General features: G+C 40.3%; 1 protein-coding gene and 1 pseudogene across 16 annotated transcripts in view; one reads left to right on the top strand and one right to left on the bottom strand.

Annotated features, from left to right (window-relative positions):
- The window catches only part of MICAL2 (microtubule associated monooxygenase, calponin and LIM domain containing 2), a 184,250-nt gene that overhangs the window by 105,194 nt on the left and 57,259 nt on the right, over nucleotides 1-21,797 (bottom strand). For all 16 annotated transcript variants that reach the window (XM_067540830.1, XM_067540829.1, XM_067540845.1 and 13 more), the window contains 12 exons: nucleotides 21,576-21,783; nucleotides 15,513-15,629; nucleotides 14,252-14,353; nucleotides 12,123-12,278; nucleotides 10,955-11,055; nucleotides 7,379-7,636; nucleotides 5,603-5,718; nucleotides 4,268-4,394; nucleotides 3,962-4,052; nucleotides 3,717-3,864; nucleotides 906-1,105; nucleotides 239-351 (listed from right to left, as the gene is read on the bottom strand). In XM_067540830.1, coding sequence (XP_067396931.1) covers nucleotides 239-351; nucleotides 906-1,105; nucleotides 3,717-3,864; nucleotides 3,962-4,052; nucleotides 4,268-4,394; nucleotides 5,603-5,718; nucleotides 7,379-7,636; nucleotides 10,955-11,055; nucleotides 12,123-12,278; nucleotides 14,252-14,353; nucleotides 15,513-15,629; nucleotides 21,576-21,783 — 1,737 coding nt within the window. The remainder of the gene's footprint in view (nucleotides 1-238; nucleotides 352-905; nucleotides 1,106-3,716; nucleotides 3,865-3,961; nucleotides 4,053-4,267; nucleotides 4,395-5,602; nucleotides 5,719-7,378; nucleotides 7,637-10,954; nucleotides 11,056-12,122; nucleotides 12,279-14,251; nucleotides 14,354-15,512; nucleotides 15,630-21,575; nucleotides 21,784-21,797) is intronic.
- On the top strand, nucleotides 16,343-17,782 carry LOC137148180 (26S proteasome regulatory subunit 8 pseudogene; annotated as a pseudogene).

The raw sequence follows: 21,797 nt of genomic DNA, 5'->3' as shown, positions 1-21,797 counted from the left end.
GCATTATAAGAACTAGTTACTTTCTAGATAATTTCACTGACTAGCATAATGTTGCAATGTTACAGACACCATAACAATTTTTTTTTTTTAATAAGACAACACATCCTTTTCTGCATTACAATTATCATTAATATATTCTACTAATGTTATGTAGATCGTAGAAAACAAATTTTGGACCTGACAGTATCCCTTTAACCTGCTAAAATAAGGTGAAGTAGTAGAGGGCAAAGAACCTTACTTTCGGTACTCGCTTCCTTGGTAATGTTAAATTGATGTAGTTATTAAAGATGAAGTTTGATGATTTTGCTGAGCAAAGGTCATTATTTTCTCCATTTTGCTTTTCCACAGCATCTGTTCAAATGAAGAAGTTACAATATCCTAAAAAAGTGCATTTACATAAAAGGCTACTTTTCAAAGCATTTTCTCTTTAGAAGCCAGAAATATTTTTGCAGTCTACAACTAGTAGCATTTATACACAGGTGTGCTGGAGTCCACTGTCCCAGCAGAATGAATGAATGAATGAATAAATAAAATCTAGGTATGGTTTTTTAAAAGTGAGAAGAGAATCACATACGAATAAATATGGGGGAGGACAGCATCCTTGAGTTACTGTAAATGTTCTGACAGCATTATCTTATGATAGTGGTAGTTACTCACAGCTCTCCTGTTCTCTGAAACCACTAAGGAATTGAAAGCTTTGATCCAAATCAAAATATTTTTTCCCTTTCCTTTTTAAGCATGATAGAACTACTGCAGACAGCAAAAGGAGGTCAAACATTCCAGAATGGTTGGTTATACTGTTGCTGTGAGAAATGGACTTTGGCCCAAAATCAGGGATAATTAGGCAGCCTGGGTGAAATGATCAATCCAATTTCTGTAAAAATTAAGAACGCAGGTTTGCTTACCAACTGCTCTCAGAGGTGTTCCTCTAAATAGCTCATAGAATTTTGAGAGGTACATGACCATGCTGAGCTTATCGGGCTCTCCAGCAGACGCCATCTCTTTCCCCGTGGTGACTGGAGGAATGCCAAACTCCCGTTCAGCAATATCAAACACCAGCTGGTTGTTGTCGACAACATCTTCTTCATTCAAAGAGTCAAAGTCACTGAGGAGCAAAGCATTAATAATCGGGTGGGTTTGGGGGAGATCTGCCCTCTGCCACTTTCACAAACAATAAAAGCCTCATTAGCTTGTTTGCCTCATTTGGAAACGTCATGACTGAAGTGCTGCATGATTTAAAGACTGCATGCATGTTTCACAGGGTTGCATTTATGAACTATATCCAAATTTACAGCTAAGGACCACCACCTAAAGCACTTCCCTACAATGCTTGATCACATCTCAACTTAAGTTTAAAAAATTTAACTGAACCTAATTTTTCAAAACTATTATTTGACCTAGTCCTAGAGAAAGAATGTCCTGTTCTACCACGTGAAAATGTAACCCTACCACAAATAGTATTAAAAAAAACCCTTCTCTTCCAGAATACAGCTGTGCTATTACACGTACCAACTGCTATAAGTGGTGTACTTCACCATTAAACAGTGCAATAATCTCAATGTATTTAGTATGAAAGTCATCAAATTCATGACCATGCAGAATAGTGAATTGCAAAGCTCGGACTAGCACCACATTCCCTTATACAACAAGCATCCTCCACCCACCCACCCTCGCGTGCTCTCTCTAATTAACTAACTGGAGTTGTTGTCCATGTGATAAATTAGACAGTCATGCGACAAATTTATCATGCACCTATGACTGCATTACCTGCCCCCCCCAATCCATTTTCCCTGGGACTCACTAAAATTATAACCCTGAGTAGTTTCAAACCACCTTTTTTTAAAAATAAAGCTGCTAGCAAAAAGGTTTCCTCCACCACCTCATGCGAGCTGTGAAAATCTACACCCCAAAAGAGTTATCCCTTTCTATACCCAAGATGGTTAAAATTCAGGGCCAGTAGCTGCTTTTATAGGTCCAAATGCATCTATTTTAAAATCTGATGTTGGAGTATCTTGTACAGTGCTCTGGGTCTCATATTACTGTGTTTAGTGTTTTATATTGGTACCCTTCGGCCCAAGCAATTAGCCAGTATTTAGGGTCTGGCCAAGCTGCTTCCTTTAGGAGGAGAAATTGATGGAGTCAGGTATTTCTTTGATGTAATTCTCTGTAGTTACGAAGAATTCATGCAAAATCCTGTTTCCCTATAGACAGTGAAAACAGCAAGGCATTTGCTTGCTCAGAAATCCAAATCTGTCTTTCCAGAAAGTACTGTGCCTAAAAGAAGCTCTCTGGGCTTCCCTGCAGCGTCACGTTCTTAACAACTACTCTCACTTTCTCCTGCACACACACAACTTGCCAAACCATTCCTTAGCCCCTGTGTTTTCAATCAGTCCTAGGGAAACCCCTCTTATTCTCCTGAGTTACACCTTGCCAGGTGGCCCATCTCAGGTGATGGCTTCCACTGTTTCCAGTTTCACTAGGTAAAAGGGCCAAAGTGCACCCTTCCATTTAGGTGAATGGTTAGCATTTCGCACACCCATCAGTTTCAACCACGTCTGTGGAAGCCATTAACTCCTCCAGCACAAGAATATTTACACTAGCTCTTGTTTTGGAGCATGTGTCATTTTTTTCCATTCCAGAGTTTCCAGTTGGGTCTTTTAAAATTTCTGCCACAACACCATTGCAGAGTACAAGACTGTGGGGGGTGGGTAGTCTAGCGCACGTGTGTGCACCCTCCCGTGCCGCAGAATCTGAGACGACACAGGAGTCACTCCTACCACAGACTTAACCGAGATGTCCATTAAAGAGTCATTACAGCTTCTCTAGAAGTGGGAGGACCACAGGTCTCAGTAAGGAGCTGGGGCAGAGGACACACACAAAGGGGATGTCTACAAGCTATTAGACCCCCATGGCTCAGGCTCACGGAGCTGCGGCCAAGGAGCTGTTTAATTGCAGTGTAAACTTCCAAGCTTAGGCTGCTGTCCGAGCTCTGGGACCCTCCCACCTTGCAGAGTCCTCGAGCCAGGGCTCCAGCCTGAGCCCACAAGTCTACACTGCAATTGAACAGTCCTGCAGCCCAAGCCTGCAAACCCGAGGCAGCTGGCATAGGGCCAGCGGCAGGTTTTTAAATGCAGCGTAGACACACCCTAAAAGTGTCTGTGTAATTAGTTAGGTCTGGCGGGATATGGTGCAGCCAAGGGATTCCAGAATTAGAGTCATCAGAAAGGGGGGTAGGGCAGAAGATGGAGTTAATTTGCACGGACTACTCTACGTTTGGTGTTCATAACGTAGCCAATATGAAAGGGTGTTGTATTGCTCTGGACAGAGCACATATAAAAACAGTATAAAGCTGCAACATTCCCTTGAACTTGCCTCTCCTTTCTAAGAATGTGCTTCCAGGAACACATGGACATGAACCCTCTTTTTTATTTTTATTTCTTTTTCAAATAGGCATGTGATTTCCACTAAAATCAACAAGAATCACACAGCTAAGAGCCACACAGCTCTTTGAAAATGTATACCTTCAGTTTTAAATGCTGGGCCAAGGACATCTGGAAAAAAACCAAACTCAGTAATGGCATGCACCCGGTTGCAAAAACAAATGTTAAAAGGGGACTCTAAACCACCCATACTGTTTTGGTTGGCCTTACACTAGTCTATACTTCTATAAACAACTTAGCGTATCCTACAATTAGCAAACTACCCATATAACTTACATGAGGTCAGGTCTGAAGCGATGCATAATTGCACACAGTGCAAGGCCACTTCTCCAAGAAGTAGTGAGATCAGTGACATTAACGTTCCTGTAGCCTTCTGTCTGTTTCTGACACCATGTTAAAAGCTTGTTAGGCCGAATATCGGATTCTGCAGGTGTAGCATAAGGAGAATATTTCAGTCAGTCACTTACATGCTCTGAACACAAAACATAAAAGAATCAGACCTAGCAGAAAACATCACGTACCATTCCTGGAGACATTCACTGATCTTCTAATGGAGCTGACCCTTTCAAGAGGGCATTGTAGTAGCTCATTTGTAATATACAAATGTCTAACCTAAAGCAAAAACAATTTGAGCATAAGTACAACATTAACCCATGCAAGTAATTTTAATATAATATTTTCTTTTCATGTGAACTTGATTGGGTAATTTGATCTAACCCAGAGAATCCCATGAAGGTTTTGTTTATTCAGCATTTCAACTGCAACCATGTTACTTCGGGGACAAAAACGTAAGATGATCTTGGAAAGTGACCCTTTAAAGAACTGACCTGATGGGGTCGAACACAACTGGAGTTCAAGTTTGGATAGCGCGTTCCTGGGTCAATGGTATATTGGTCAAAGTTCTTGCTGATATTTTCGGGTGTAGTCTGGGGCAATAGTCGATAAATGCTCTCTCTTAAAGAAAAATAATAAAGACGTGTCAGTTGAAGACAGTATGCAACCATTTTTTCCTACTTCATTTTTGTGATTGCCCTCACCTTTATTTAGAATCTGACAATGATTAGCACTCTGCACTAAACATGCCTCTGCACCAACTGCCAATACTGTCTCAGCATGAGAAATTTTCCACCCCAAATCAGAGACAGACACTTAAGTGATGCCTATGTCTTCCCAAGGCAGGAAGAGAGCAAGAAAGTAAGGTTACATCATGCAAAGCCATCTGGTTTTGCTTTAACATCCACCCAAGGGGTAACTTGTCCTTTTACCACAAAACAGCATTGGATCTAGTCATCCTGCAATCCACACAACCACTAGCAGGCCTTTCTTTGTTACTTCTTTCGATTTTCCATTGGGTATCCTGTGTTTCTGAGTCATCCACAAACTTCTGCCTTTTCATTCCTCACACAGCACTGCATTTACAGTCCTGACCCCATCATTACCACAAACAATACTGTTCCTGAACAGCTGCCATATATCAGCTTCTAAAACATCCTGACCAGCTGTCACAGCATCACATCTTTTTGCCACTGGAACCATTAAACAAGGTCAGCAAATTCAGGCCATGGCCATGCAAAAGTCTTTTTGTTGGTGTCTTTAATAACAGTTTTTAGTACAGTGAATAACAGATTATAGAGAAGAATTTATGATTAAAACCCATGCACATTCTTGCTTGCTGCAAATTTAGCAGTCAATAAAAGTCAAATTATGGCTCCAGTATGGACTAAAAGGCACAGCTAAAAAATGGAGGTGCCAATTCTGAAGACTACTGCTATTAAAATATTGTTTACTTGTTCTTTGACTAAAATCAGATTATTTAACAAGTGTGTGGGAGACCAGATGATTTGTGGGGCTGGTAATTTGATACAAAACCTTATGCCTCTTCCTCAAAATTTCAATCTGGTTCAGGTCAATAGTGATTTAGGGCCTAATCCTTCAAACTACTCATTGTCAGTGGGACCCTGGCACCAACGCAGAGTAATTTGCAGGAGAGGCCTAGAAGTCACTGCCATCCGAGAACTGTTCAGTAGCCTAAATTAACTGATTGCCATTGCAGGTAAACAGAATACTTACTGGCACTGTTGCTTGCAACATCTTCCACAATCATGGTATTCCCTTAAAATTTGCTTAAATGGGAGGAAGAGAAGAAAAAAGGAAGTACTTACCGTTCAGCAAGGATCTCTAGTGGGGGTTTTCCCTGATCCCAGCTCTTCACCATCCATGCTGTATCAAAAGCAGCTAGGAAGCCTCTTGCACAGCCAGTGCCCATTGGCCAGAAGGGCTATAAGGAAGGATAAAAATGGCTAACCTGTAAATACTCATCTTTCTTAAAAAGACTTATCACCAAAGCAGGTGCCAGGTTGACTTGCGGGCTAGGTTTTCACACACACTCAAAAGCTAGGCCAGAGAAAGTACTGCCAGATGTCACAATATTTGGTGTTTTTTCTTAAAGCCTCACTTCCTGGAGTCATGAGACACTCAGCTTTCATTTTTTATTTGTATATTCATTTTTAAAAGAAAGTTTCCAGCTCTCATGCAGAAAACAGCTTGAAAACATGAAAACTAAAATGCTCAAAAACCAGAAGGGAAGAAGAGAGATCCAACATTTCTTCTTATTAAAAAAACCCCTGATGATTTTTAAGCCAATCTCATGATGTTTTGGGGATCTGACTGATGATTTCTGAAAAAATGGGGGCTGGACATACAAATACTGAGTACAATGCTTGTTTACTGTAATGTACACTTTTAGCACAAAAAATATAAAGCAAGACAGTCTGACTGGGACTGTAGTCAAGGGAGCAATGACATTTATACCAGCGGAGGACTTGAGTCACTGTTTTCATCTGTGATATACAACTTGTGTAATATACAAGTGGAATTTGCATCAGAGATCTTTAGCCAGGCGATAATTACTAAAAAGTTATAATGTGAAAATGAGAGAAAATTCCACTGTAAAGAAAAAGGCATTGTTTCACAACATTTACTCTAAGACAAAGTAAAGAGGATCCACTGACATTCTTAGACTATCCCTAATGGCAATGTGAGCTATCATGTCAGCTGACCAATCAACACCTACTCCATTTTGTGCAAGACATCCTGAAGAAAGCCCATAAGGACACAACAAACACTCTGATGCAGACATTTACACACATGAGCAACTCCTTTGAGTATTTTCCTGGGATTACTCATGTAGGTAAACTTATACATATGAGCAAGTGTCTGCAGTATCAGGCCCACAGTTAGATAAGCAGACATGACTTTTACAAGAAGTCCCTCCCCCTCCTACTTTAGAGATTGACAGACAACTTTTTTTTTTTTAAAGCAAAATTTTGTACCTAACCACACTGTAGTTTAAAGTAGCACCTAATGTGATTATAATTGAAGAACTCAGCACAGAACAAAATATTTCTCTGGATTTTTTGTTTGTTTCTTTACTTTGTGTATTTGACAGTGTTTTATGTAGAATCGGTCTCACTGTTTTCCCCTTATTTCCTGTTTCTCCTTAGAGAACCTTATAAGCATGGTTGGATTTTAATTTATTTCTTCCATTCTATTTAATGGGTGTCCTATGAGAAATTGAAGCTTTTAAAAAAAAATTAGTAGTTTAAAAAATTCAACTTGGCATTATGGCTTTAAACAAACAGATACTATGAACAAGCTGTAAAACCAAGTAAAATTCTGTCTGTTACTAGATATTGTTAAATATGGGGCCTGCTCAGCTGGCTTCCGATTCTTCCGTCTTTTCAGGAAAGATCTAAGGTTATACTGGTGATCAGATAAAATTCACATTGCCATCTCCTGATTTGTATACTGTCAAAATAAGCAATCAATGCATTTACCAAAGTACTTAAAGCAGGGCTTTAAAAGCATAAAGGGCTCAGAGCATAAAAACATTTTTATTTTAAGGAGTTCAAAATGTTTTTTGTTGTTGCTAGGTATACCTCAAGTAAACTATCTCCAACAAGGGCAACTAAGAGCTGATGTCTGTGCCTCTCTCTTACTAGTGCAGCATTTTCAGAGGCATACATGGAAGTAAAATCAAACATAGCCACGTCTGGCTGCCCATAGTGATTAATTGCAAAATCCAAGGAAGGCAGCTGGTAATTGGTTGCAAAGTCAGCAGCTTCTCTTGCATAAGATAGCAGATTGTCCTGGTTTACGTTTTCCCCACAGAGGAGCATCTCAGTATCAATATAGTCCTGAAGAGAAAAAAATTCATGCAATATTAGAGATTTTAAAGCATTCTGATGCTGGGATAGAAAAATAGGATAGCATATAGCAGATGGCAATATAACATCTTGTGGCACAAAGTACTGAGAGAAATTTGGCTGCTACTTAAATACTTAGAAAACTTGTTAATATGTAAACACACAGTTTATTATTTTAAACTGCACACTAAAGCCAATCCAGAAATAGTAACTCTATGCAGGAAGCCAAATAAGCATTATTACTTGCAATGGAAAATGTTGCTTTCCCCCCCTCCTCTCCTTAGCTACACTCTATTTTGGTAAATTTACTACCTCCCCTATTGAGATTATGTCATCACCACCACTTATCAGTATACAATGCATTCTCTCTTTCATGTTCCACCACTACTGACAATATTACACTTTGGGACTTGTGGATCACCGTATTGCTATCATCACTGGATACTGATGAGCCTCTGGCTTAGAGTTGTATAGACATGAACACTGTACTGTGTAAGATATAATAAACTATCTACAAATTGGGCAAGGAAAGAATTTTTTGAGGCAAACTGCTCAACTTCACAATACTATTTCTTTATGGGTCAGGCTGTGTAAGGTCAGTGACTGATAAGGAGATTTCTATTTCCAGCTTAATCATGGATGAGACCTCTGACCTGGCACATACTAGATGGATGATGCTGCAGAACCAATATTAGCCCAGTTGTCTCCAAACAGGTTGTGTTTAGCATGAGACACAAATGGATCAAAGAAATGGTGTGGATGTGTCAGCTGCCTGTGACCTTAAGGTTAAGTGGCTCCAACTCCACAACAGGGTTTGTTTAAGCACGTACACATTGTGAGAGAGCCCTGGGAATAGGATTAAGAGGAGAAAAGCGATGCTGAATGTTGTGCAAATGCCCTCACCTCAACTGTATGAAGTGGGTCCTTGATGGAGCAGTTTGAACAGGAAGTGGCTGGATCAGATGGGGAGGAAGGGGGCACTGCCCTTCCCAATGACCAGAGAAGGGGATGTAATTTATACCACAGGCAGGTCCAGAGAAGCCTGCTTCATCTGGATGTATTTTATTGGGCACCCTAGTTCACAGAGAATGGGGGTACACCCATCTGAATGGGGGAGCAAATATATTTTTATCTAATATTAGGGAAAGAACCAGTAAATATCTGGGAACCCAGCCAAGGCAGCAGGGAGGCAGCAAAGCTAATTTCTGGCACCCCTTTGTGGCAGATGTCCAATGCAGATACTCATTATGGAAGGAATATAGTTATTGGATAAAACAGATTGGAAGGGAATTCAGAGAAAAGCATTGTTTAAGGAAGCTAAGTGGGGGTTCACAGCTCCTAATGTCTGATACAGTACCTGGTACCCCCTTCCTTCTCATCCCCCTTAACTCTTATATTCGGGGAGGGAGGCATGGTCCCAACAATGGGCTGGCTTGCACCAGGTTGGGAAGTACCCCTTCCAAAGAGGTGGAAATAAGGATATTTTGCACTACAATGTGTTGCCAGAAATCAAACCACATCCATTGTCTCCTGTCTTTCTTCCTGCATGGCCAGACAATGTGACAGTACTTTTAGAATATAATTCCTTTTAAGATACTGTGTTAGTTTTGTGGCAGTATATAAGTAACAAGAAATTTGTATTTGACTTTGTAACTCAGGAATTTGGTTTTGTTTGTTGTACATCAAACACCATACATAAAATTTAAAAAAAAAAAACCCAAAACCAAACAAACACACATTTCAAACCCAAGAGATCAAGTCAGTCTTCATTTTAATTATTCTCTGTTTTCAGGCTGTATTTCCAAAGGGGAACAATCTGCTTGTCAGTCTCAAAAATGGTACTAAATGTTCTTGTCGGGGAAATCAACAATAAAACCCGATAGTTACTGAAGTCTGATCCTGTCTCTGGGGACAGAAAAAGATTAGCAAACGTTTGGGAAACACAGCTTGTGTCTCTTGGTTGCAGTACAGTTGCTGGAAAGCCAGAGACTCAGCACATGGCACACAATCCAATTAGCCATTCCAGTGTCTTAGCTTTACCCTCCTGGCTACGGAAAGTGTTTGGCTAGATTGCTCTGTTGTTCTCTGGTCAGTCCATGGGAGGCAGTTAAACAAAAACAAAAACTAACAAGCCCATCCCTGAAATCACACTGCACAGCATTGTTTTTACATTCAACGTAGTCATGGCAAAGCATTGCAAAGTTAGATTTGTCCCGAGGACAAAGATGAACTCTTTTAGATAAAAAGAAAGATAGGAAAGAGGAGTTTTAGGTTCACATCACAGGAGTCATCCAGTTCCCAGCCAGGAAATGGGAAAAAATGACATCACTATCTCCTGGTTCTGTTCTGAACATCTTCCAGAATCAGGGGGAAAAAAGGCCTATCGGTGTGATGGTAAGTCCCTGAGTCACAGCATGTGCCAATAGTCAAAGGGGAGGCTGTCCAAAGTTGGAGTGCGGTGACGATGATGAGAATACTCCAATCTCCCTGCCTCACTGAACTCACTTCTACACATTGAGCTGAAAATAATTACCAAAGACTGCTCAGAGAAGTAGTTTCCAAAAGGGTTGGCAACTTTGTCCCATCAATATTCCTCACAAACCGAATACGTTTCTGATAGCCCACATACAGATACTTCCTTTCATCCCAGGGGGATTCTATTCTGTTGTTATGACTATTTTGCAACCTTTCCAGAATGGCAAGTGAGTTTTGGGTGCCTAACGAGAGACATCTTGAAGGGGTCTGATTTTCAGAAAGCGTTGAGCACTCAGTTTCTGAAAACCAAGGCCATTTAAAAATCTCAATATGGACACCCAAGAATCACTCGGTACTTTTATAAACAAGTTGGCCTTTATAAACAAGTTTCACAGTGACTTTCTTGTCACCTTTCACCCATTTTGGACAATTTAATATTTCACCCTAGGATAGAGTCCCACACTACCTCAGTTTGATGGCTGACTACACACAGTTTTTTTTAAATTTGATTTTTGAGTCACTGATGTTTATTGTCTTCAGTAACATCAATGCCTGCGTAGCCAATGACTCTTCCAGGGAGTCTCAAGATCACATTACAACCAGTTTCAGAACTGACACATTTAAGTAGTACCCTTTTCAGTTCTCTGAGTTTGGTATTCTCACTGTAAAAATTAACAAACATAGGTAAACCACCATCTGAGTGATTCATACTCTAATAATAAAATGGTCAAATGAGTGTATTAACACCTTCTGTTCAGCTGCTCTCATGTACTCTGAGCCAACTAAATAAAGGAACAAATAAAATAGAGGGCTTTGCCCTGCAACTATACGTACATTGATAATGACTCCTTTGTCCAGAAGACTCTGCTTTTTTGCTGTCATTACAAAATAGTGAGTGCTATCTTTATAGTAAACAATATTCTCCAGGTCAATTCCTGAAAAGATGACAAGACATTTGTGAAGAAAACCTAATTAAAATGAATTTTCTTAATTAGTTTAGCCATTTACCATCAATATTGGACAGTCTCCACAAGAATCTTTCCTTTAATTTTAGTTCAGGCACCTCCTGATATAAATACCGGGAATTGCCAGCTGAGGTTGTACAGTGCATAGAACAAAGGGGCCCCAAACACAGAATATAGGACAGGACTTGCCCAGCCTCAAAATATTATTTTTAGCTATTAATAGCATTCTAAATAATCCTCTAAGAAAAGAACAATGTGATCCATATTTGTTGCAAATTTGTAGTTGCCATAGGCTAGCTACTGCTCCAACAAAATGCTCACAGATTTAAATAGGACTAGGATTAAGTGCATTGTGCCCAAAATGTTATCTTAAAATACAGGCTGCAATATGGGAATCCCCCTGAAACCAGGGAACAGAAGTATATACACTGAGTATACTTCTAATGGATGTTGCCTTATTCTGGGCCCCTTTTTCACACACCAAAAATGAAGATTTAATCCAAGATATGGATTATATAATTTACAGTTTTAATGGCGTTAAATCAACTATTTAAATTTTATTTAAAAATTGATATAAACACTTATTGACAGCAAACTAATATGCATGGCAAAAAGTACTTTCTTAGCAAATAGACAATGACACTTCCAGGAAAACAAGTGAGCATATTTTGAGGTATTTAAAATATACAATATGTGAACTAAAACGAAGAAAACAAAGCATGCGCTCCTTAACAGAAATCTCCAGGCATTGAGAATGTTCTCTCACAAAAAGTTATAATTTGTAGCAAAAATATTTTTTACAGATGAGAAAAATGAAAAATACTGGAAGATCCAGGATGTGGTAACATCCATGCTAAAGAAATTCCATTGTATGAACACCTACCTCCCTCAGACTTTGAAATCAGCAGTATGTTATTACTTTATGTTATTTAATACATTATAAACTATGGTGGGGAGGCGGGTGGCCCCATCTACACCAAGTTGCCCTACTGTATATTTTGCTTGGTCATGGAAAAAATATGAGACTAAGTACCCACCCGTTTCCTCTTTAAGGTCCTGGAAGAATTTTTGATTGAAGATGAAAGCGACACCACTAATTTCCTCCACCTTGGCTTCTGCAGTTGTGTTTCTGTTGATAAAGTTGGCTGTGATAGCTATAGCCAGCTTTCCACGAAACTCTTTCCTTCTAAAGCCTGGAGAGCAAAGGAAAGAAGTACGTACTGTACCACTGAGGTTCATTTGTTGAGGCTGGCTCAAGCATCTTGAAAAGTTTAAGGCTGCCCATTTCAAACTCTCTGAAACATTACCAGCTTTTGTAGCCTGATTAAACAAAGGTGGTTTACACCCCTCCAACATTTTAACGCTATCGTACCCCTTCAGTGGCAATTATGACTGGCTTGCCAGAGAGAAATTCTTGTAACCCTGGTTGGCGTGAAAAACCAGCCAAAGTTTTCACCACTATGCTCTGAGGCTGGAGTCCTTCAAGGCAGCTAATTCCTTCACAAACCAACATCAATCCCACTCCTAGCTTTTGTCCAGTAGATTCCTTCTTTTTTCAAAAATCTCATTTATTTAATTTCAAGTGTCTGCATATTCCCATCCCCAAAAGACCTGCAGATACATGGGTGATACTGTAATGAAGATATACAACATTAAGTTAAAGGGCAGATTTTTGTTTGGTTGTTTACTTTTCGTTCTGAGGCAGGGGTATGGAAGAGGGAAGTGTGCAGCAAAAACAACCCCATGTATTCATTACTTGAAAATTTTAAAATAATGTGAATAGAAATAGTTCAGGAGTACATTTGTAAATGCTACTTCGGAAAAGCCAGAGTTTTGGTGGCACTTACAATATTTGGTTAGTCTAAAAAATTCAAGCTGTCAACAATTAAGACGACGAACAGAGAAAAATCTGAAATATGTTTGGTCCTACCATTATAAGAAAGATAGAAAGTGTGTAGGAGAGATATTAGGTCATGATCCCGCAAACATGCATCTGTTTAAGTTTATGCATTGGAGCAGTCCACTGATACCTGGTGTACACAAACTTAAGCAGATGCATGTTTGCAGGATCAGCATCATAGGAAGTAGTTTAAACTAATGGCAAAAATTATTATTTTCTGCTGAACAAGTGTATTTCACAGTCAGTAACGGGGAAAACAAAGAAATCCATAGTATACAGTGATTTGTCTGTAGGTGCAGGTTTCTGTTCTAGTTTTGACCTAAGCCTTTGCTTGGGGTAGATGGTTTCTTTAAAGGGGCCACAAAGTTGGCTACAACCCCCAACAGGTTATACTGGCGATAATTTTGTTTTGCTAATGTGTAAATCCTGCAATAGACTTTCTGCAAAGATAGCCAAGGAAGCATTACTGAAATTTTCTTTTAAAAAGTTACAGGGGAAAAAATCCATAGGAAGTATATTGTGTTTGGCGGATGTGAGAAAAAGCTGACATGTAGAGCAAACAGACTAATAAAAAGGGAAATCAGGAATCTGGTGAATTGAAACTAACATGGGTATAATTAAAGCTACCAGAAGAACATGTAATTAAGTAACAGGTTTGTTCATGTGATGCCAGAGCTGCTTAGCTAATGTCTCACTCACAAAAGGCAACTCAGGGGGTTGGAATTCTGTCTGATGACTATAAGAGATGTAACAGCAGGACCTTCCAGTTATTTATTATCTCTTACATCTGTTACTGAAATGACTGCTTCTGATATTAATCACCATCATTCAAGAACAACGCCTCTGATGTGTTCATTAAATACCTAGCAGTAACCATATGATCATTATTTCAAGTATATACAGCTGACTTATGACACAATGGCATGAAATATGTGTGGGTCTCAACGTATTTTTGTCAATCACCGTATAATTAAACCAGTACGTGATATCTTAACCTTGCAGTAGGGCTTATGGTAGGAGCCATCACAATATGATACCTACAAACTGTTTGGCAGAGATGGCCCAAGAATCAGTTATAAAGTAAGTATCTCACCTGTTGGGTTACGGCTGAAAACACTAATAAAGGCAGGAAATGCCTGTCATACATGCAAACCCTTATGGATTGAAAGAAAGTGGTAACCCACTGCCTTTTGTTCTCCTTAGCTCCTAACCTTTCCACTGTACTTTAAAGACAGTTATTGAGCTTAAGAATATCTTTTCACCCACCTTCTAAAGTGTTCCTGCGACCATCTGCACCAATAATAACATCAAATTCAAACTCTGACAGAGGATGATCCATTGGGAGAAATTCAGCCCGCCAACCTCTCTCTAAAGAAAGAAGCAATAAAATTGATTCAGATATTGCATTGTTACAGAAGAAGCATTTTTAGAATGTGAAGGAAAGTAATTAGGATTTTTAAAAAGTCTATTTTTCTCTCAAACTGAACTAAATTCTTGCTTCAGACATCTGCATGCCACTTCCACTGAAGTCAAAGCTGTGTATAACTCCCACCAATGTTAATGAGGGTTAGGCTTGCAAGCTGAGGGCAGAAAGGGCCCCCTACATTTGGATCATATGAAACATTATCTCGACTAGAAGCCCAATCCTGTGAACACATACATAAGTGATTTTACTCACAGGGGCAGTTCCGGGTTGAACTCAATGCAACAACTCATGAGTGAGCTCACTCACGTGTGTGAACATTTGCAGAATTGGACTCAAAGTTTTATTTTAAAAACTGTTAAGCAGCTTCAAATTAATCTACCACAAATAGAAGAGAAATAAAATCTAGTCAAAATATTACAACCTTTTTAAAGAGAGGCATCACCTGGAAATACATTTATATTGCCTCTTCTTATATTAACGATAAATATTCTAAATACAAACACTGAAATAGTCATAACCAATAACCCTTTTCTCATTTCATCTACCCACAGTCAACTAAAAAATAACAGTGGAAGCACTACTAGCGGCCCCCGATACAAAATGGAAAACTTGCACATTCTATATTAATTTTTGCACCATTCAATGAGGATGGCTAACTTCCAATAGGGTACTAACTGTCAATCGGAGTTACACAGGATGGAAGAAAGAACAACATTGGGCTCATAGGTCTTAAAGACATCCTCAAAATTTATTTATCATATTTATCAATCTAAAATTATCATTCCAAAAAGACAGCAGAAGGCCATACTAGCCTCTCTACAAATCTTCAAGCACATGCCAACAGGCATAGTGAGAAACCTTCTCCGGCCAGGGCATATTTTTAAATGGATTAGTATATTGACACAATGACAGTTATGCTTGTGATTTCATACACCATTTCATAAGAAAGGCACATGTTTCTTTAAGAGGAAGTATGCTTCCTTGGATTGATTAGAAATTATTTCATGAATAATACATTTATTTCATACAGTGAGAATAATTCAATAGGACAAAGTTACTGGCTTCTTAATTTTGTTATTTTAAGTCACAAATCTGTCATACTTTGGTTTTCCTGATCTTCAGGAGGTTCCAGAACTTTCACAAAGTCTACGTTGACATGGATTTCAATTCCCAGCAAAAGTGCAACTTTGAAGAGGATAAGTTGAAGCTGTCGAATACCTGTGAACAGTGATAATACATTTCTCATTTTAGATTATGTAACAGCATTTCCTTTATTAAATGAATATTGTAGTATCATGTGGGGGCCTCATATTGTGCTATGCACTATACAGATACATAACATGTTTTCAGTTTCTCTGCCAGAGTCCCTAGATCAGTGTTTCCACGAAAAAGCGGAACAGCGCCGCCGAAATTAACAGAAATCGCCGCCGAAAAGGGGAAGATTTCCTGGACTTGTCGGTGGAGGGTATGGCATGGCCGCACAAGGGTGCCACGGCGAAATATAAATGAGAAACACTGCCCTAGATACTAGGCATGTCACTTGAGCCGAACTTTTCACAAGTGGTCATTAACTGTGTGTTCCTCATTGTCTGGGTGGCCTACTTGAGACCTGGGCTTGATTTGCAGAAGTCTTGAGCACTTGCAATTGCAACTGAAGTCAATGGGAATTATGTTTTGAAGACACTGAGTGTTAAAATAATGGTAAGTACTCTGAAAAAAATCAGGACTTTGGCATCTCAAATTGGGCATCCAAAATTAGTGGATATTTTTTTACCTTAATCTTTCATTGCCTCAGTTCCCCATCTGTAAAATGGAGCCCAGGGTCTCAAGATAGGCACCCAGAAAATGAGGCATACACACAATTCACGACCACCCGTGTAAAGTTTAGTTTAAGTGACCTGCCCAGAATCACCGGCCCAGGTGCAGCTCAGATGCCAGCAGAGAAGATGGCGCTGGATGGGCCCGAGCAGATGGAGATGGACGAATGCAAAGGGAGAACAGGCCTCCGCCAGTACTACCTGTCCAAGATTGAGGAGCTGCAGCTCACTGTGAACGAGAAGAGCCAGAATCTCTGCTGCTTGCAAGCACAGAGGAACGAGCTGAATACCAAAGTGCGCCTGATGTGGGAGGATCTGCAGCTGTTGCAGGAACAGAGCTCCTATGTTGGCGAGGTGGTAAGAGCCATGGATAAGAAGAAGGTGCTTGTCAAGGTTCACCCAGAAGAGAAGTTTGTGGAGGATGTTGATAAAAACATTGACATCAATGACGTGACCCCAAACTGCTGCGTGGCGCTGAGGAACAACAGCTACACGCTCCACAAAATCCTGCCCAACAAAGTGGACCCGCTGGTTTCCCTGATGATGGTCGAGAAGGTCCTGGACTCGACCTATGAGATGATTAGCGGCTTGGACAAGCAGATCAAGGAAATCAAGGAAGTGATCGAGCTGCCCGTCAAACACCCAGAGCTCTTTGAGGCCCTGGGCATTGCCCAGCCCAAGGGTGTGCTGCTCTATGGACCTCCCGGCACCGGGAAGACCCTGCTCGCCAGGGCCATGGGTCATTACACCAACTGCACTTTCATCCGCGTCTCAGGCTCGGAGCTGGTGCAGAAGTTTATTGGCGAGGGTGCTCGCATGGTGTGGGAGCTCTTCGTGATGGCCAGGAAACACGCTCCCTCCATTATCTTCATGGATGAGATCAACTCCATCGGCTCCTCATGCCTGAAGGGCAGCTCCTGGGGGGACAGTGAGGTGCAGCGCGCCATTCTGGAGCTGCTCAACCAGCTCGATGGCTTCGAGGCCACTAAGAACATTAAGTTGATCATGGCCACTAACTGGACAGACATCCTGAACTCTGCTCTGCTGCGCCCGGGATGCATTGACAGGAAGATCAAGTTCCCACCTCCAAAAGAAGAGGCTCGCCTAGACATTCTGAAGATTCACTCTCGGAAAATGAACCTAACACGAGGGATAAATCTGTGTAAAATTGCGGCGCTGATGCCAGAAGCGTCTGGGGCTGAGGTGAAGGGGGTGTGCACAGAAGCTGGCATGTACACGCTGAGGGAGAGAAGGTTGCATGTTACCCAAGAAGACCTTGAAATGGCTGTAGCCAAGGTGATGCAGAAGGACAGTGAGAAGAACATGTCCATCAAGAAGCTCTGGAAATAACTGGGGGCCTGAACCCTTTGTGTTGCTGCTCCTGTGCTGGGTACTGCACCCCACCCCCTACCCTTAATAAAGGTCTGGGCTGTGACTTTAAAAAAAAAAAAAAAAAAAAATCACTCTGCAGCAGAGATTGGGATAGAATTTACTTCCCCAGAGCAGCATTCCACTGCCTGAACCAAGAGATCATCCTCTCTCTCCCTGCAATCTCCTGCCCCATTCACTACATGTCTTTCAGCTTCTACAACTGAAGTAGCAGTTTTATAGAGAACACTCTCCTTCATGACACAACTCTGATTCATCATATAGCAGGTCCAACCTGTGCACAGAATGAGGAAGGTGTCCTATGGAAAAAAAAGTTATGTCATGTAGTTAAAAACTACCATAATGAATATGTCCAAGGGGGCTCAAATAAGATTGCCTAGGCAACCTTAATTCTAACATTTTCTAACTTCACTGTGTGCTTGAGTCTGCAACCTTAAAAATGTCCTTTTAACATAATTTTGATCCAAGACACAGACCTCTGCCATATGAGCCAATGGAGTAAATGACAAAAATAGTAACTTGCCATCCTCTGTGCGGATCAGCACCGAGGGGATTATACATGGACACAAGATTTCACAGATATTTGCGGAAAGCAGAGGAATCTTCGGTTCCAGTCCAAGCTCTGGAGGGGGGAGTGTTTTATTCCAAGCTCTAGTGGGCACAGACTTCTCTGCCCATTCACCCAAGCTTGACCCCTTTTGCCCCTTCCCCCCAACCATGCCCTATTCCAGTGTCATCTGTTCCCCACCTCTGACTCCTCATACCAGTCCCATTCTTCTCACCTAGCCAATCCCAACCACCATTCCTCAGGATTCTCATCCCAGTCTCTTAGCCCAGCCATTCCTAGTTCCACCACAGCCCAAAGGCTCCCTTTCCCATTTTTTGCTCCCACTGTCCTTGCCCCAAGACTGGCTCTTGTCCCCTCTGCATTTGATTCAGGCAGCTTTTTCCTCCTCACTGCTTGAGTGCCAGCCAGGACAGCACTGAGAGCATAGGAGAAAGAGGCTCTCCAATCTAGTAAATCTCTGAGGATACGCCTACTACAATTTTTCAAAGGCTTATACGTCAGCCAAATTTACCAGCAATTACAGGTCAGTAAGCCTAACTTCAGTACCAGGCAAAATGGTTGAAATTATAGCAAAGAACAAAATTATCAGACACAGATGAATACGACTTGTTGGAGGAAGAGTCACATGGTTTTTGTAAAGAGAAACCATGCCTCACCAATCAACTAGAATTCTTTGAGGAGGTCAATGAGCATGTGGACAAGAGTGATCCAGTGGGTGCAGCGTACTTAGATTTTCAGAAAGTCTTTGACAAGGTCCCTCACCAAAAGCTCTTAAGCAAAGCAAGCGGTCATGGGATAAGAGGGAAGGCCCTCTCCTGGATCAGTAACTGGTTAAAAGATAGGAAACAAAGGGTAAGAATAAATGGTCAGTTTTCAGAATAGAGAGAGGTAAATAGTGGTGTCCCCCAGGAAACTGTACTGGGACCACTACTGTTCAACATATTCACAAATGATTTGGAAAAAGGGGTAAACAGTGAAGTGGCAAAATTCACAGATGATATAAAACTACTCAGTATAGTTAAGTCCAAAGCAGACTGTAAAGAGTTACAAAGGGATCTCAACAAAACTGGGTGACTAGGCAACAAAATGGCAGATGAAATTCAATGTTGATAAATGCAAAGTAATGCACATTGGAAAACATAATCCCAACTCTATATATAAAATAATGGGATCTAAATTAGTTACCACTCAAGAAAGACCTTGAAATTATTGTGGATAGTTCTTGAAAACATCCACTCAATATGCAGCAGCAGTCAAAAAAGATAACAGTGTTGGGAATCATTAGAAAAGGAATAGATAAGAAGACAGAAAATATCGTATTGCCTCTTTATAAATCCATGGTATGCACACATTGAATACTGTGTGCAGATCTGGTCACCCCATCCCAAAAGATACACATTGGAATTGAAAAAGGGACAGAAAAGGGCAACTTAAATGATAAGGAGTATGGAAAAAGCTTCCATATGAGGAGACATTAATAAAACTGGGACTTTTCAGCTTGGAAAAGAGATAACGAAGGAGGGATATGATAGAGGTCTATAAAATCATGACTGGTGTGGAAAAGTAAATAAGAAAGTTTTATTTACTCTCTTTCTCATAAACACAAAAACTAGGGGTCACCAAATGAATAGGCAGCAGGTTTAAAACAAACAAAAGGAAATATTTATTCATACAACGCACAGTCAACCTGTAGAACTCTTTGCCAGAAGATGTTGTGAAGGCCAAGATTATAATAAGGTTAAAAAAAAAAAACTAGATAAGTTCATGGAGGATAGGACCATCAATGACTATTAGCCACGACAGGCAGGGACTGCTATTTGCCAGAGGCTGGGAATGGCTGACAAGATGGATCACTTGATGACTATCTGTTCTATGTATTCCCTCTGAAGCACCTGGCATTGGCCACTATTGGAAGACAGGATATTGAGCTAGATGGATCATTGTTCTGACCCAGTATGGGCATGATGTTCAAAATCTGGGCAGATTTTCATGGGGAAAGCAAACATTCCTGACAATGCCCTTTCCACTGCCAAATTTCAAATCTCTGCTCCAAACTATGGAGGCGCTAGAGCTGCTAAAAGAAAAGGTCACCAGGGTTTTTCCCCTAGCTTCATTCTCCGAAACAGCTATACAATTTTGTCTGAAATTTTCCAAATAAAATTCATCCTGACAGACAGGTAACATGCAAACTTTCAGCCCAAAGATTTAAAATTTGGTACAGTTATAAGCAACTGAAAACAGGGTTTTAAAATGGGAAGCGTGTCAGGCACTCTTATTAATAGATACTACTACCAGTCTTCCCAAGATTTGGGAAGCACATTCAGGTTTCCATAAACTTTTTGATTTATTGTGTTACCTTCTCTTTTCCCTCCCATTCTATTTTTATTTTTACGATTACACACACGCACACACGAGGGTGGTGGTGACATCCTTTTGAATCACACAAGCACTCAGTGTAAAGTATGCCCTGCATCCCTTCTGTTTGGATACTGTGGGTGAAATCCTGGTCACATTGAAGTCAGTGACAAAACTCCCACTGACTTTTCTGGGTCAGGATTTCACCCTACATATACAAGGACATTGGTTTACCAACACACTGATTCATATCAGTTATCAACAAACATGTAATATTCCATCTAGTTATATTGTGATAAATACACATTCAAATGAAAACAGATACAATCAGATGTCATTTTCCATCCCACTTTTTTTTTTTTTTTTTTTTTTTTTTTAAAAGGCAAACCAGATAGTCCCCCCAAAAGCGATCAAAACTCATTTAAAATGTTTGTTAATATATTTGATTTGCTATTTTTAGTACCCTTTTTTTAGATGCTCTCCTCCTCAATAATACCTGCACACACTCCCACACTCAAGATGCCAACGTTTGATTTTTCCAAGTTAGGTTAAAAAACCTTTTGGGTAAGGCACCATCCCTTTTTCTGTTATTTATAAAGGTGTGTAATACAATTAAGGTGCTAGATATAAAGCAGCAGAATCATTCACACAACTGTAAAACCTTTTATTTTTAGAATACATTTTTAAAGGCGCCCTACAATGACGCCTGTTAAACTGGTTCTGGACAGCAAATTAAAAAAAAGCAACATCATCCACACAACGCTTCCCTTAACGCTTTGATAAGGAGTGCAGTTTATTGTTCATATAAGATTATGCGATTGTGCCAAATCAGAAGTGCTTGATTTTGGGGATTTTTCTTTGTGTGTGTGTATTCAGGACATGTGTCTTGGTAATATAACATCACTCAGCAAGTACAGAAAGGATCTCCATTAATATTTCTGAAGCAAGTTTTCTGCATAGCACGTGTTCAACAAAATTGTACATTTTTGTACATTTGTAAATTTGTACATTTTGTACATAGTCACTGGTACTTACTGATATGATCAATAGACCCTCCGCAGAATTTTCCGTAAAATTTTTTCGCTCCCAAACCCCGGAGGTCGTGAATTGTAAAAGGCCAGAGATGCAGCACATTGTTTCTTGAAAAAGTATCCCGCTTCTCCACAACTACAACTTTGGCTCCCAGAAAGGCAAGTTCTATGGCAGTCCGCAAACCACATGGGCCACCTCCAACAATCAAACACTGAGGGAGTAAAG

The sequence above is a fragment of the Emydura macquarii genome, unplaced genomic scaffold, assembly GCF_026122565.2.
Source record: "Emydura macquarii macquarii isolate MOO-44397 ecotype Brisbane River unplaced genomic scaffold, CSIRO-AGI_Emac_v2 contig_587, whole genome shotgun sequence".
NCBI lineage: Eukaryota > Metazoa > Chordata > Testudines > Chelidae > Emydura > Emydura macquarii.
Note: the sequence above shows the minus strand (reverse complement) of the source record. Positions and strands in the feature narration are given on the sequence as shown.